The sequence below is a fragment of the Aplidium turbinatum genome, chromosome 9 (genome assembly GCF_918807975.1).
Source record: "Aplidium turbinatum chromosome 9, kaAplTurb1.1, whole genome shotgun sequence".
Classification (NCBI taxonomy): domain Eukaryota; kingdom Metazoa; phylum Chordata; class Ascidiacea; order Aplousobranchia; family Polyclinidae; genus Aplidium; species Aplidium turbinatum.
Window position 1 is genome coordinate 21,397,222 of NC_137480.1, and position 17,698 is coordinate 21,414,919.

Here is a 17,698-nt window from a genome sequence, read left to right on the forward strand (position 1 = left end):
CAGTGGTTTGATTCTGGATCAAGAGGTTGAAGATTCGATACTCACTGCCGCTGTTACGATTCTATTCATGCATAACTTACAAAACGTTTTGTCCCTTTACAGTATATTATGTTCGATTTTTCGTCATGTTGATGAAAACAGTTCGTGCTGCACGGGATGGGGCAGCGCTAATCAAGAAAAAAAAATAAAAAATATCGTTGTCAGACATTATAGGCGATAATTTTATCGTTTATCGTTATCGCTTAACTTTTTTTTAATTTATCGTTTATCGTTATCGCTTTAGGCATTTTTCGTTTATCGATTATTATCGTTATCGCTTAACTGAAAATGAGTTATCGCACCCAACACTGGCAGTAGGCTACATGCACTATAGGTTAAGTTTTAGCCTATCATTAAGTTATTCAAGAAAATTTCAACAATGCAAAATCGAATCATTTGCACAATAACCTTTAGCAACAGAAGAGCAAAACTTTCACCACTGTCTACCAAGATCTCGACATACTTCCTATCAGTAATTTGCATAAACTAGAGATTTCTAAATTTGTCTTTAAATTTAAAAATATGCTATTACCTGGCTACTTTGAACCTTACTTTTAGGCAATTACTGAGGTGCATTGCCATGGCACGAGAGTTTCTCAAAAAAATAACTTTCATTTACTTAGTGTCAGCTCAAGAAAGGGTCAAAGCAGTTTGAAATTCTTAGGCCCAAAAATATGGAATGCTTTTTCTTCAGAAATAGCTGGAGCTACGAGTATTAAAACTTTCACGAAAAAACTAAAAATTTATTATATGAATGAACTTGGTCCGTGACTGTTTTTATTGTCACAACATTGACGATTATTTCGGATTGAACATTGTTAGTACTATATGCAGAGGTGGGCAGTAGCGCGCTACTTTTGTAGCGGCGCTACTAGCGGCGCTAATTTTTTGGTAAAAGTAGCGGTAGCGGCGCTACTTTTTAGCTGGAATAGCGGCTGCAGTAGCGGCGCTATTTTTTTTCCAAAGTAGCGGTAGCGGGAGAGGCGCTACTTTTTTCGGTCGCACTCCCGCTACCCGCTACTTTTTAATTTAAATTGAAAAAAATGCTTGTTTTTTTTTGCAATACTGGCGTGGTCAAGCAGCTATATAATCGGCTTGGTTGCAAAGTTTCGGTCTTTTCTAGCTGACGTCAACTTCTTCGGCGAATATCTCTGTGTGATGAAGCCTATCTGCCAGGCTTTTTCGACATTCTTCAGGGCGAGTCCAAGACATATTACGGAGTCTTGCTTCCAACCATCACAATTTGCGAGAAGAAGTTGACCGAGATCAGTGATCTTGTGACCTGTGAGGAGTTGAAAGTGAAAGTCCTTGAAGGGGTGAAAAAACGATTCAACAAGTACTTCAACAACATGAAATGCGTTATGGGCTGGCATCATATCTTCATCCCTCCTTCAAGACGTCGTGGCTACAATTTCTGCACTACGTTTCCACAGATGATGCTGACGCACTACGAGAAAAAGTCAAGACAGATGTAATTCGACTGTTGCGGGAGACATCCAGCCAGGTTGATACCGAGAAGAGTGACACCAACACCAGTCATGACTCCGAGGATGTATTTTTTGGAGTGTTTGCGCCATCCCGTGGAACGGCGGTGCAGAAGGAAGCAGCAATTGTGGACGCCTTTTTTTCGGACAAGAGCAAGTCCTTGAGCTTTTCGAATACCGAGTTAAAACGTATCTGTTCATTAATATAAACCCCCATTCCTTCCAGTGCTGCGGTGGAAAAACTTTCTCTGTTGGAAAAGATGTGCTTAAGCGAAAGCGGGCAGGACTTAGTGACTCTCATTTTGAAATGCTCGTGTTTTTGAAAGATGAGTAACAATAAATTTCCCTTAAAATGTGTTTTCTATAACGACGTTAAAATGACAGCGTAAACGAATGATTACATTCGTTTTCAAGGTAATTTTTGCGTCACTAGGGACTTGAGTGTTTCCTAGTGTCATTTAGACAAAAGTAGCGGAAGAAGTAGCGGTAGCGCGCGCTACTTTGGCCCGAGTAGCGGTAGCGGGTAGCGCACTACTTTTGTAAATTGGTAGCGGGTAGCGGTAGCGCGCGCTACTTTGGCCCAAGTAGCGGTAGCAGGTAGCGCGCTACTTTAAAAGTAGCGGGTGCCCACCTCTGACTATATGTATAGGCTTACTACTCACGAACTTGTGCTACGTACTACTTATTAACGACTGCAATCTTATTAACTGTACTCAAGTCGGCCTATAAACTGACTGATTTTGTTAAAGTATGAATTTATAAAGATAGGCCTACTTTTAGTGTTTTTGCTTCGTCCTTTATGCTAGCAGTTAACAGTTGTTGTTTTTGCATAGGTGTTTTTTTTTCTCATACTAACTTACTTTTGTAGGGCATGATATTTTTTGATGTTACAATGAAACCACAGGAATCCACTTTTTTGTTTACATTTTTGCGGAACTTATTCTAATCTTGTTTGCAACGTAATGCCGATGCTTTACATTTGTCACGTTAAAAACACGGGAAGCAGCTGACTCGATGACTAATATAGTCTTTCGCTGCTTCCTGTCTGTTGTTGAATATATTTGTACCGGTTTATATTTGTACCGTATAGGCTACTATTTTTCGCAGCAGACAAAATAAAAGGTTTCTCTCTCATTAGTTATATCTTAACGGTTAAGATATAAGTAACTAATGATAACTTAATGATAGACTAATCAGGGGCGCCGGAACGGTTTTTGACTGGGGGGGGGGGGGGGGGGCAAAATTATGAAAAGGGCACTTTTGTTGCTGAAAGACCAATTTTTTTTAAAGTTTTAAGATAAGATATAGCAATGATGCTCATCCATCAGCTCATCATCGAGTAATGATAGGCTACAAGTGTCCGGTATACAAAGAACAAAGGCACGGGAGGGCATCATGCTGTGTTATGATGATGTGATAATACTAATAATAATTAATAATAATAATAATAATAATCATGCTTTTATTTGCGCCCATTGCGATAACATACAGTACACTGCGATCACAAATGCGATACAACAGACGACAGGAAGCAGCGAAGTGACATATAGTCTTCGAGTTACAGCTGCTCCCCTTATTTTGGCTAATTACCTACTGTGATACAGAATTTTGTGTCGTGGATATTACTTTGTGGCAGAAATGAAAGATTATAAACAGGCTAATAACTGAAATTGTTAGGCCTATGTCATATTGCAAAATGTGCATGCAGTAGCTTACATAACCTTAAAAGGGCACCATTGCCCCCCTGCCTCCCCATCCACAGAAAAATTGAGGGCAGGGGAGGGCATCCGCTTCCCTTGCACCCCCCGCTTCTGGCGCCCCTGAGGCTAATGCCGCTAATGCATTAACCTGCTTTTAAAGAATTTTAATTTAACCATCTGTCTCATACGAATGAAGAGAAGTTTACACGGTGAGAATCATATGTCAATGAATCTTAAGTGGGCTGACTACTTATGATAAAAATGATTTAAACATTGCTATTGTGTGATCCTCTTGATACTGACTATGGCGCATAGCCGTAGAAGAATAAAAAAAATTGGGGAAGTTTCCATGCAGCAGGTAAAATAGATCGTATATCTGCGAACAGCCAAAATTAACAATCATCACTGTATTGTTATATTCACGTCTTTTTATTATAAATTTTAAAGCATAATTCTTTTTTAGTTTATAATAGTATATTTTGACAGGAAATTGGGAGTTTAGACCACCCAATACTAATAGACCTACCTAAGCCACCCCAACCATTCTGTTAAAAACTTATTTTCTCTTATGTAATACTTATTTATGTGTTGCCAATATTGAAATAAAGTCTTTGAAATTGAAATAATTTGGAAAAAGTGATAAATCTTGGCAATTTTTTTAAAAATAACACATCATCGAAGCATTTCATTTACTTGAAAAAATGTAGAAACATACTTTGACTTTGCAGCGAACAATCTTAACGTTTAGACATTCCTTTACGTGTGTTGAAACTATAGATCAGCAACTTTCACACGCCTGAAGTTTCTGGAAAAACGTTTCTTTTGCCAAATGTTTGATACTTAATTATTTTTATAACTAGTATCGGGCAACTCTGTTTCAAGTGACCCAGTAGAACATAGAATGACATCCTTGTGGTGAAAATCAGGTATCAGGAATTCAGGAGTCTGAGGACTGAGGTTAGGTTCAAAGACTGAGTTATGAGTATGACCAAGTTTTCTAGAGTGTGTGCATTGATAGTGAAGAGGGTTTGGTGATCCAAAATACCGGTATTCCAGCCGTAGCGCAAAGTATCAAATTATCCAGTCGAACAATCAATTGAACAATTTGACTGGATAATCTATAAAAATGTTAAGTCCATAAATGACTGCCTGTCCTTGCAATGCGATTTAGATAAACTTGTTGCATGGGGAAAAAAATGGAAATTGAAATTTCTCCCAAAACAGTGCACCACAATGTCTATTGGGAAGCACACACCCAGCTTTGAATTATAAATTTAAAAATACCAGTGGAACATCTACAGTCCTCAAATGCATTGAGAATGAAAAAGACCTTGGAGTGATTTTTGACAACAATTTAACCTTCAACACCCACATTCAATCGGTAGTATCTGGTGCAAACAGGCTTGTTGAATTAATCAAGAGATCATTTGCATTTCTCAATATAAAAATGTTTCTTATCCTGTTCAAAACATTAATACGACCCAAACTTGAATACAACAACACCATTTGGCACCCATACCTCAAATACAACATTGTATCTTTAGAAAGTGTGCAGCGCCGAGCAACAAAACTTGTCCCATGTCTCCATGACCTACGGTACCGGTACCTTATGATGAAAGACTAAAAAGACTAGACCTACCAACACTAACATTTAGAAGACTCCGAAATGACATGATTCAAACTTACAAGTATCTTCGAAATTTTTATGATGTTAACGAAAAAGAACTTTTTTCCTTACATGAAGGTGTCCACAACACTCGAGGTCACAAATTTAAATTAAAAATCAGTACCTTCAAAACAACAAAGCGAAGAAATTTTTTCCAAATAGGATCGTTAATGAATGGAATAAGTTACTCGAGAAAATTGTCACAGCACCTAGTTTAAACAGCTTCAAAGCAAGACTGGATCACCACTGGCGAAATAGAGAAGTCAAATTTGACCCACTTGGGTAATCATATTTTGCAAGTACTAGCCGCCTCCACTAACGTTGACATTCACTATATCTTGTAACTTGTATGATACAGTATATAATGCAGGCCTCGAAATTTGTACTTTTTTCCGGCGGTCAAGCATGTCCTACCGGACTGGCCCTTTCAGCAGACATTTAATATCTCAACCGGACATATTTTTTGTATGTACCGTAGATTTTGCACAAAATCACACTACAGTATTGTGTAGTCGTGCTTGCAAAAGAAGATTTTCTACAACAGAATAACTCTGCAATGGTTGATGGCTTAATTAACCGACTCTGAAGTATACTGGAGCAGATTGCTTGCAAATAAATCAGTGCATTAATAAGTCGTGTAACGACGCAATAAACACAATTGAAAACAGCAATCCAAATTTCCTTATTACAAAAGCAACTACAATCACTTATTCCGTGGTTTTCGCGTTATAGAATCGTTGTGCCAAGCGATTACTGCCGGCGAGAGGTCGTAAATCTCCAGCTCAGGACCGTCCAGACAAATGCGCATCAGTGGCTCAATAGTGTTAGTGTTAACTAACTAACACAATAGTGTTAGTCTAACACGCACCCTTCCGTGCAGAAATTCTATTTCTATCAGTATCAGCGTGAATAAGGTCGCCACATTCGCCTTAGAAGCATGTGCGGAACCCAGCTGAGACTTGCTTCTCTGTGACGTTTCTTTTTAACAAACAATCAATGTAACGCAATAATCCTCATTGTTAAAATTAGAAGACATATCCTGCCGAAAAGTTCAGACAACTTTATTTCAAGGCAACATTGCAAAGCGTTGAAATGATGTAAAAATGGCTACTTTTGCCATCAGCTCGTTAACCACGCCACTCTAATGTGATCTTTAAAGCAATTTTGCCTGTACTATTATTGTTTCAGCTCCGTATTTGTTCGCGTTAAACAAACAATTGTAACAATTCAAATTTAAAATTTATTTTTGCTGCATTAGCTCTATTTTTGTCAAGAATTTCGCGGCGTCAATTTATGACCGACCAATGAGTCGGCTTCGAGGTCATTCCGGAGGTCATGTCCGCCATGACCGCCGGAATTTCGAGGCCTGTAATGTATGTAGCCCACTATTGTATGATGTATTGTATACCTATCTCTACTGACAGTTATATTCTATCTTATATGGTGTCTCCAGCCCCAGGTGTTTTTTCTTTGATTTTTAGTGTTATGATGTGCCTTTATAAGATGTGTATGCTCTAGGTCAGAGGTTCTCAAACTGGGGTACATGTACCCCCAGGGGTACATTTCGACTTTTCAAGGGGTACATTAGATTAAGTATAAGGATGTTAACAGTTGAATTAAGAACTAAGTCAGCAGACTAGAATGCATGAGTTTCAGGTGTAGCCTAAGCCTACCTTAGGATAAGACTGAAAAGATTTAACATGAGATTGAAATAAGTTTGCAATGTTTTTCAAAACTTCAATTTTCTTTTTTTCAAAAACTTTAATGTAGCCAGTTCTTTAATTCAGGTCTTCATTTGTTTTTAGGTTCAGTGTGCAATATAAATTGGCTTAACGATTAGCTAATCACGCTGCTGAGTTCAAAAACGTTTGATTGTTTTACTTAAAATCATTGTCTATTTTCGGACTTTCTAAAAAGCTAAACAATGAGTGTCAAAAAAAGAAAATATTCGGAAACCTACTTAAAGTTGGGGTTTACATTTACGATAAACAAAAATTATTGGGAAATGATTCGATGAAACCAAGCCTTCTCACTCGGCATTTGGAGAGAGCTCATCCGGAATTCAAAGACAAGGATCTTAATTTTTTCAAGCATAGGGAATCAGTGTTTAAGAAACAATTTTTTGTTTTTGTGTGCTTTGATTGGTACAAAATATCATGTATGCAGTCTTCTAATGCAGCTCTACTGTTAATTTGTTGCAATATCTAAACTTTCTAAAGCCAAAAATATGAGAAAATTTTGGGGGTACACGAGCGAATCTATAAATTGACCAAAGGGTACCGATGAACAGAAAGTTTGGGAACCCCTGTTTAGGTAGTATTGACTCGTTTTTCTTGGTATTTTGTCTCTTGTTTATGACTTCCTTGTTGGTATTCTATTTCGTTTTTTTATTTATTTAATGTTGCTATGTAAGTTATGAAGGTGAAAAAGCACTGCTGTGCTTGCAACACCATTATTATTATTATAAATTATTGCAAAAAAAGAGCATTTTCTCTTGTGTTACAGTGGAGTGACAATTAACTGCATTGATCATCAGACTTCCCTACTGATGCCAAGACTAGGCTACCGTATTTGTGCATGAGAGCAAAAACATCTTTTACATTGCAGTAAATGTAACTGGTATGCAAAGTATGATCAGATATGATCAGATAAAATAAAGCTAACTGTAAGTACGGTATATCTTTTATCATGTACTAGTATAGCCTACGGTAGTTTATTTGGGTAGCCACGATGTCGTCCCCTGCCGATGTTGTTTTCTCGATGTTGTCCCCTCATACATCGGGACGCGCAATCATTTACGCTGCCAGAAAAAACTTCATATGCGGCGGGTTGTTGAATTTCAGGTCGAGCATCAATGCCCATGTCGTCTCCGGTGAGTGATTATGTATGACGTTTCCGAATAGACTTCATATGTGTGGGCTGTTGCATTTCAGCTTGAGCGTCAATGCATGTGTCGTTCCCAGTGAGTGATTATGAATAGCGCTGCCGAAAAGACCCATATTCGCTGGGAATATGCTTTTTTGCTGAAGCGTAGGCTACAAAAGCAGAATTGCAAAAGTAGGCTAAATTTTCAATATTTATTGCAGTGTTTGTTACGTTATTCTTTCAGTTTGGTATAACTTGTGGAATTAGTTGATTAACAAACAAAAAAAACAAACAATCAATTTGGTAGGCTACCCACTACCCAGGCCTCGAGACTGAAGGCGACCATCGCCGCGATTAACCTACAAAAACCAACATTTTGTCCGCCGGGTCTCTCCCTTCGGTCGCATTTGTCTGCCATGAAGTTCTGAGAAAAATTTTACGCAAGCGGCTTTGTGAATAAAGAGTACTTTGCCACTTATAACCACAAGGGATTAATAAGCAGTCAAAGCACCCGATAAATCACAATACGCACTGTCTATGCTTGAATTGTTAACATTATTGATTGACCAAGCAGCTGCTGATGTTTAACGATAAGCAGCATGCAAGTGACATCACAATACACTTTATTGATGTGTGTCGAAGTTCCGATGGCCGCCATGTGTAATTCAATTTTGTTGGCAGTGGACAAACGTGTCCGGTTTGAGCAGCTATCTCGGCGGACAAATTAAGTCACGGCGGACACACCAGTTTTAACGTTGATTGTTATGCTTAATTACTTTATCTTGAACTATATCTACGGTTTGGAAGACTTTTTAAAATTTCTGCAAAGTCACTCTGAAGTGAAAGGCTTTCATCAGACCAATGACCTGCGTTTGAAGAGTCAAACGTTTTACTTGGCTTTTTCCTTAGCTTTGTTTTTGCGTGTCATGTGAGCAAAAGTGATGAAGAGCAAATAGGTTTCATCGTATTCATTCTCAATTAAAGAATTTTCCATGGGCCTTTTCTTTCTTGCTGTAATACCAAAACTTAGCCTACTCACATATAATCTAATTTTTTAACCAACCTTGCCTTATCAATATTACTTGGAGATCAAAGCCAGACATTATGATGTAAGACTTGAACTAAATTGTGCTATTTAGTGTAGAAGTAGGTACTCCCATCCATTCTTAGCGAAGAATTCATCTTTGTTACGCTGATTCAACGTCATCAATCTTTGAAGCAATGTAAAAATCCAAAGCTTTTCTGCTTAGATGGAAGCTAAAGGATACAGTATTAACATTTTTTAGAATGCACTAAAAATTATATTATTGCAACAATTGTCCATGCCATGCAATGACGTCAGGGTTAGAAATGTTTAAGCCAAGAATTCAACCTACGTATTTTGTCGCCAGAACACTTCGTACCCCGATTTCGTCCCTTGAAATCGGGGTACGAAGTGTTCTGGGGACAAAATAGGTTGCATCCATTCTATCCACTTTTCGCCCCATCATAGCTTGCATAGGATATTCAATTATTCATTATTCAACCATAGTACAATTAAGCTAAGGTATAGTTGTGCTCCGAATGTTGCAAGCATCATATCCACTCCACCCACAATAAATCAATATTGCAGGCTGTAAATGAACCATCTCAGCCTGGTTGCAATTGTATTAGGGTAAAACTAGATTATCCTTTGAATGGGCAATGCTTGCAGAAGGCCGTTATTTATAAAGCCACCGTTGATAATGACTCAAAGGTTCTAAATTATATTGGTTTTGTAAAACGACTTATAAAAACATTTCTTCAACCACAAATGTTCCTTCATGAATAGATCTAAACGAAATAGCACAGAACTATCTAAGGCGGTTTGGGACCTTAAGGACAAGGGTGTTGACCGTTGATCCTAAAATATCATGGTCCGTCCACACAGTGCTTGTGCTTTGCCTTACGGTGGAGGTGGTCACAATAGTTGTGGCCTCTGTCTTGCTGAAAAGCTGGCCATCCTAAAGCCGAATGTAATCATTTTCTGAACTAACATTCTGAACTGGTGGGTAAATGTTGTCATTACAGCAAATTTAAACTCAAATGCGTCAAAATAATATAAATTTAATTTGATTTCTACAGGTTACCTTATCTTTATTTCATTTTGCTTCTTTTCTTTGTGACATCACAGGTGTTGGTATCAATCTGCTTCGTTTCCATTTAGACGTCTTGATTGAGGCTTTTGTGCTAACCGATGGAGGTAGCCCTTTGTATACAATTCTCATATTTTTTTCAGTTATACTTTTAACTTTTCTTTTAGCTTGTCATTACTGGTTGGTTAATAATGTTGCGTCAATAGCAAATCGGTATCAAAATTATAGTCTGTGGAGTGTGGGTGTATTTCAGCTATTTATGCACCCCATGGCCCGAATTTCTGGATATAGCACAGTGTGTTTACAATAAAATCACTGTCTAATCTTTCGACAAAAGTAACAATTTGTTGTTATCATATCTCAAAAACATGAATATGATAAAATAGATCTGAGGTCGGATTTGGCACCCCAAAATAATTCCATATCAGAAGTTCATATCACAACAATCGTGTAGACCAATGTAATTGATTTCAGTATTATTTGATTAGCCTAGTATGTGATTGTTGTTAGCCTATTTATAACAAAATATGTTATTTGTAAATGAATACTGAATAATTGATCTTGAGAGCAATGTAACTTGTTATCCACTTTTCAGAATTTTTACTATATATATTTGTAGACTTGAAATGGTGACTGAATTTTTGCTTTATTGAAATATATTTTTGAATTTTATGATATAATTCTGCAAAATGGCGTCTGGTCTTAAAATTTCTTGCACAGTGTTGCGAAAATCAAACCAATTGCTGTTTTCACAAAATTGCCAAGTAAGTAGATTTTGTGTAAAAGGTACTGTCTGATACCATCACATTACATTATTATAAGTTGTTTTAGAGTCAGAGTGATTAGACCAGACACCAGGCAGTGGTTACTTTTCAGATGACTGATTTAAAACCGTGTAACCATATTTGTTGTTGTAAATTTAAAATTGATTTCCTTTGTAATTGATGGACTTCATTGTCTGTGTGAAAGTGGAGTATGACAACTATGGATAGAAAATGTGTAACATGATTGCACCTGTAGTGATCTCTATTGACGCTTTTTAATTAGATTGTTGTTGTTGTACTTTGTGTTATGTAGCTAAGCTTGATATTTCTGATTCGATTTTATTTATTTGGTACAATATATATTGAAATAAATTTGATTGTCTGTGAGAAAAAATTAGATCAAACAAACTTCTGTTATTGTATGATAAGAAAAACTTGTAAAAGATATTTTTGAAAGAAATTTGCATTTCTCTACTATAATAAATTTATTTTGTTACATGGATGTCATAGGCCATAAGACACTCTGCAACTGCTGCCGCTGCAGCTAGTCCCGATGTTCGTTTGAAAACTTTTTCGATCTATCGATGGAACCCGGAGGAAAAGGGAAAGCTCCCATTCATGCAAAATTATGAAGTGGATCTGAATCAGTAAGTGTAACTTCAAACTTCATTAATTGTCACGAAACATCAGAAAACGTTTTGTCAACCGATGCTGTCTGATATTTACTGAAAGATTAATTATTGTGAGTTTGTTTCTCTTTCTCCAGAAAGCTGATTTGCGATATTTCATTGACTTACTTTCGGATAGGTGTGGACCCATGGTTTTGGACGCGTTGATCAAAATCAAGAACGAGAATGATCCTGGTTTAACCTTCAGACGATCATGCAGAGAGGGGATATGTGGCTCGTGCGCAATGAACATTCAAGGAGTTAATACTTTAGCATGCCTTGCGTATGTACTCAGTGATAAATTTACTTTGTAGAGTTTTTAAGAAATAAGTTTTTACTTAAATTTTAAGTCTTTCAGTTTGCATATGAGCAGTGGTGGCCTTAAGGTTTTGTGGGCCCCCTACAGCCCGGCATCGACAAATTAAAGTACGCAAACTCAAATAACCATAAATTACAATAACACAATATTTAAAGGAATTAACATCATAGGCGCCGACTTTTCAAAAAACCTTGGGGAGCGAGAAAGGTGATGACGTCATAACCATAAGGCTATTTTACTCAATTAAAATAGTCTTTGATTAAGCTCACTGTCTTGTTTATATTGACACCTTAGTCGCAAACCGAATTTCTTAGAACCGCTGCTTGAAACGATTAGTTTTACGCATGCAGTACGCCTAATCGTAAAAATTTTGATATTGTCAGCTCATAATTGGAACAGTTGGAAAACAAGCCGATTCATTTCCTTTTCGTGCTAGTGAATAACAACGATCAAGACTGAAGTTATCGAAATAAAATGCTAAAAATCATGATCTCACGCAGTGTGGAAACTGGAAACTCGCTATCAGTTTTATTAAACTCGTTTCGTTCGTTTTTGCTAATTACTTACTTTCAAAGCGTTAACAACGGCGAAGTGTTTTCTCTTCTGTTTTTTTTATCGAAAGTCTTTATAGTCTTTTATCGAATACCCTATATACTCGAGTATAGGTCGAGATGTTCGCAAGTGATTTTCACCTCAAAAAAGCAGGTTCAACTCATACACGGGACAAGTTGTTGTTTCCAGCTCGGCAGTTTTCAAAATGAACGCATTTTTGCTGCGGCAAAATCATTGCTGACGTAGATTACGGAGTGTGAAATGGCGTCGGCCGAAATAAAAGTTTTGAATACTTTTATTTGCAGTGATTCAAACTTAATTTTCAAATTTAATGTTTTCTTGTCAATTCTAAACTTTGTGCTCTTGTTGAGCAATATGCAAAGCTCACGAGACAAAACAGCGGAAAGAACTGTTTTAAGAGATCAATTTTTTTATTTTTGCGTGTAGGATATATTATAATCGTTCTTATTACGTAACAGTCCATGATCGTTGAAGTCGATGTCAAACCTAAGCTGCCGCATAAAACAATGATGTCAGGTTAGCTAGGTGATAATAGCGGTAAGAGACGTCGTTATTGCAGGCAATATCTGCGACCGAAACCATTAAACACCTTTTCTTTTATCGGCTTTCGATTTAATTCTCACACATTGCGAACAAAACAATGCGATCTGTTGAATCATAATTGATCTCACAACGAGAAGACCTCGTTGAAAATAGCGAGTTTAATTTAGCTGATTAACTTATTATCGCAGTGAATAGTTGCGTGACTATTCCAGCAGCGTAAGCTACTTTACCATATACTTTGAAATTTCCATACCAAATGAGAAAGCCATGCGATCAGCTGCTGTTTTGCAGCAAGAGCAAGCAACGTAGGCTATTTTTCGCTTTCGGCATTCTTTAAGTCCGTTTAAATAATCTAAACCTCTTTCGCGAAGTGTTTTATCTTTGAAACACCACTTGTAATAACTATTTTTGTTGCCCCCCAACCATAAATTTACGGGGGGTACCGGCCCGCCCTGGAAGTCGGCGCGTATGATTGACATGATACTACAACAACACAGCGATGGTAAGCAAGAAAGGTGTATTTCATCCTGTGACATCTTCACATCACTCTGATGCTATGTTGTAGGCCTACCACCACACCCAGTGCCCTCCGAGTCCTACACCACCCGTCTGCAGCACTTACACAAAATGCACCTTTCTAGCTTTTATTGCGCAAACTCTTTAATAAGAGAAGCTTTGTCCAATGTTTTGCTCGTGCTTAATGTAAATTTTATTTGTGCATATTTTGGATAAGCGCGTGCCATGGGCGGTCGCGCAGTTCGCCCATCCCAAAGGCCACCACTGCATATGAGTACTAGGCTGAGTAGTTAGTATTGAGTAGGGCTACTCAACTGGTGGACCGCGGTCCAACTCCGGACCTTCTGGGCTTTTTTAAACAGATTTCTATTGGGAGGAAACAATTTTTACTGTGATTATCCTAGTTGCTGGGGAGCTTCAACTCTCAGACTCCCCAAAGCTTTCTCAGAAATCCAATTCGAGTTACATTTTACCTAAGAAGTGGTTTTGTGCAGATAGTTTAACTTTCGTGGTTGCGTGTGAAATAACTCATTCACTGGACCGCTAAAAATATTCCAACTTGTCAAACTGGAGCTTTGTAAAGATTAGTTGAGTAACCCTGGTATAGAGCTTCGGTAGAGAGTTTATTGTTGTACCATCGGCATACGAAGCCGAGTAACGTAATCAGGTTTAGCATATCAAAATTACTCTATGTTATTCCTACAGAGGGCATCATGTGATGTTGAAAACGTTTGATGTGACATTTGTTTTAATGTGATTTTGTTTTTTGTAAATTATGTTAAAAATAAACGTAATATGTTAAATCTGAATTAGTTAATCAATTTTTATTTTAATCAAATGCCCCTCTTGTTAATGTGAAGGCGTATTGACACAAATCTGAAGAAGAAGACCAGAATTTACCCTCTTCCGCACATGTACGTTGTCAAAGATCTTGTGCCTGTGAGTTTGGTTCATTTTTTTTGTATTAGCTAACTCGTTCTTATGATGGTGATTGATTGCAATGGGACTGTGCAGAGGATGAGTGTTCACTTCTCAATCATTCTGGTTGGACTACCATCGATAATATTATTGGTTTGAGATTTTAAACTAAAACATTTTCTTCGTGCAGGACATGAACAACTTCTATGCACAATACCGTTCCATTGAACCGTTTCTCAAGCAAAACGATAAGAGTAAACTTGGTGTAGAAAATTATCAGTCCGTTGAAGACAGGTATGGTTCTGATCTGCTGAAAAGAAGAATTCCAAAACATAATTTACTGGGGAGATGGTTTACATACATTAATCAAATAGTTAATTGTTTTCTTGTATGATACAAAATTCTACTTCACAGGCAAAAACTAGATGGCTTATACGAGTGCATTCTATGCGCCTGCTGCTCAACATCCTGCCCAAGCTATTGGTGGAGTTCCGATAAGTATCTTGGACCAGCAGTGCTTATGCAGGTGTGGTTAATCATTATATTATTATACAGTATTTCTTGTCATTCACATCTACTGGGTAAGAAAGATATAACCAGCGATATTTCAACATGTTAAATAGAAAAAAGTGGTAAAATCTCGAAGGAAATTAAACGTGCATGAATAAGTGTTTGGGTATTAAGGTACATAGCCTACAGTACATGTCTGTAACTAGTACTGCCACAAAATCCACTTGTGAACAAATTTTAAGACGATAACGAAATGTGCATTGAGGCATGGCCTACTTTTCACATCCCATTTAACAAGGTTGCACTTAGGGTTTATTTCCTATTGTTTTTAATTTTTTATTAAGTATTATAATAAGTAATCATTGATTCTAAAGGAACTATTTGTTTTTCACTGTGTGTGATAAAAGTGTTTTCCTTTTCTAAATGTTTTTGATATTTTTAAGGCTTACCGGTGGATTATTGACAGCAGAGACGAAAGCCAAGCTCAAAGGTTAGACAAACTGAACGATTCCTTTTCGCTCTATAAATGCCACACCATCATGAACTGCACCAAAACGTGCCCGAAGGTATGATTTAGTATCTTTTGCGTTGCAATCAGCGGCGGGTAGTTAGTATGAAGAGAGATGAGACTATTACCTTTTCGTCAATCTATTTCATTCATTTAGGCTACCGGTACTTGACGTGTTACTACAGTTATGTCAACTCCAAAAGAAGATTATAAATTGTATGACTTTTAAAAACCTGCTATTTCTGAATTTTTCTACTGTACTGAACTCATATTCCTGACTGAACTTACGTTGTAGAATTTCTTTCAGTAAAGTGGTAAAGAAACGACTGAAAAAAGCATGTGCATTGTGCATGTATTTAATTTGAAATGCAGCTTAATGTGGTGACCTGCATTTTGCACTTTCATAGGGATTGAATCCGGGCCTCGCCATTGCTGAACTGAAGAAGATGCTGTCACAGCACAACTCTCACAGAGCTTCTGCCGCTGCAGCACAATGAGACTTTTACAAGATTTTCTATTTAAATAAAGTTGTATTGTATCTACATCATGCTGTATGTATTATGCGTGTGTGTCGCACCTTGTTCAAGACAACTACATTTGAGTTTTTGTAAAGGACAATTTTTGTTGACAACATTGCATGCTACAAAGTGTGCCGTTGAGAAAAGTCAATAAGATTGACAACAGCGATGTAGCTGGAAAGAAAAATTTTAGGGCTTCAAAAGTAACTGTTTGGAGGGCAAATATTTTCAGTCATTAAAACGTTGTAACATAATACTGTAGCTAATTATTAAAAGCATATTTTTATGGTGGGTGGTGAGATAAACTTTTAGGGGACGATTGCTCTCCCAAGCTCCCTCCATCACTACGTTCCTTATTGACAACCAACTAAGGTGGACGCTGGGCTCAGATTAGCCTATATATTATAATATACAGTTGTAGGCTACAGCAAACCATGAGAAAAAAATATGAAACAAGAATAGTGCAAGATACATCTTATTTAGCCTTTGACGCTGTGTTTCATGTCAATGTTGTTTTTCTTGGAAATACATTCTTGCTAGATAAACCAGAAATCACATTTTTTGTGTTTAGTTTTGCGGCGATAAAAGATTCGTGAGATTCACTCAATTGGTGTTTTTGAGTGAACCTTTCTGAAATTTATTCCCATTGTGCAGCAGGGCAGCTTTCAAACTAGCTTTGCTGGAATCAATCAACACTCAACAGTCTCCACTCTGCGCTAATGTGTTCGTGGCTCATGCATGAGTGAATCAGCATCAGTGCAAAAACACTCACAATCTTTGACTTTAAAGTAAGAGGTTAGATTTGCATGTCAACGAAAATGTTAGATTATTGTTCCTGGCTTTAACAAATTTAATTCCTTTTGGCGAAAACCTAAAAGCTCAGATTTTTCTTTGATAAATCGCGCACTAGGTCATTCAAAAATGCCTGGTCCTAGGGCAGTAGTTCTCAAACTTTTTTTTGTTGCGACGCCTCTGGAAAAGTTTTCTGGACTTGCGACGCACCAGCAAATAAAAGTAAATGAAGAAAGTTATGATTAAAGTTTTGTTTATTGACACAACAACAAAAAGCAATGCATATTATTTAATGTGGGCTTGTTTGTTTTCACAAAGTTCATTGAATCTTGCGAAAAATTTTGAAATTGCAACCCGCATTTCTCTTTCACTGTTTATTCGTGATCGATATTTCGTTTTATCGTCGCCAAGACAAAAAATTTTGCTTCACATAAATACGACATGGCAAATGGGATAATAGTTCGTAGTGCTTTCTTCACCAAACCTGGATAATCGTCATTTATTGAATCCAAAAATTTGCCGGATTTGCTACTATGAAAGAATCACGAATCCATTCGTACTTTGAAAATTTTTCCGGGAAGTGCCCAAAATGTAGATACCAAACTCATATTCAGCAAACAAACGTTTCGAAAACCATACTGTCTTCATCCTATTAACCAGGCGTTCCAACCATTTTGCTCCTAAGTTTCCGGGAAGTATTTTGCAAATTTCGACTCGAGCTTGGACAAATGTAAATAAATAAATAAGCCTCTGCTTCGCAAATTTGAAGGGAAAAAATGCACTTGCAACCTCAACTCTTCACTGTTTTCAAACTGAAATAATACCTAGAAAAATGATTCAGAGTTTCCAATTTTTTTTGGAAGGATAGACATCCAGTACTACGTTAGGGTATTAGCAGTGGCAAATTTTTTAGTTAATTGCGGTGTAATTGGCTAAGTGCATGGGACACATGTGGACCAATCCCAGCGGTCCTCAAAGGGTTAACCTCATTTTTATAATCTTAAACTGAGTTCAGCCAAGAAACGGAACTATTCTACGACGCCCTTGGAAAAGTGAAACGACGCACCAGGGCGTCGCGACGCACAGTTTGAGAACTACTGTCCTAGGGTAACATTTTGTCGTTTTCATCACAATCCAAAAAATCAGAAATGGAATCTGCACTCAGGGCTTCCGAGAGAAATCATGACTGGTCGGGAAACAA

At 37.4% G+C, this 17,698-nt stretch overlaps 1 protein-coding gene across 1 annotated transcript; it reads left to right on the forward strand.

Moving 5' to 3' along the window:
* The first annotated feature begins 10,445 nt into the window (after nt 1-10,445).
* Nucleotides 10,446-16,307, forward strand: LOC145776971 (succinate dehydrogenase [ubiquinone] iron-sulfur subunit, mitochondrial-like). The gene is made up of 8 exons (XM_082588227.1): nt 10,446-10,632; nt 11,143-11,279; nt 11,440-11,583; nt 14,112-14,190; nt 14,360-14,463; nt 14,584-14,695; nt 15,123-15,245; nt 15,595-16,307. Exons 1-8 carry the CDS (start codon nt 10,558-10,560, stop codon nt 15,682-15,684), a joined length of 864 nt encoding a protein of 287 aa, XP_082444353.1. The 5' UTR covers nt 10,446-10,557; the 3' UTR covers nt 15,685-16,307.
* The last annotated feature ends 1,391 nt before the right edge of the window (nt 16,308-17,698 follow it).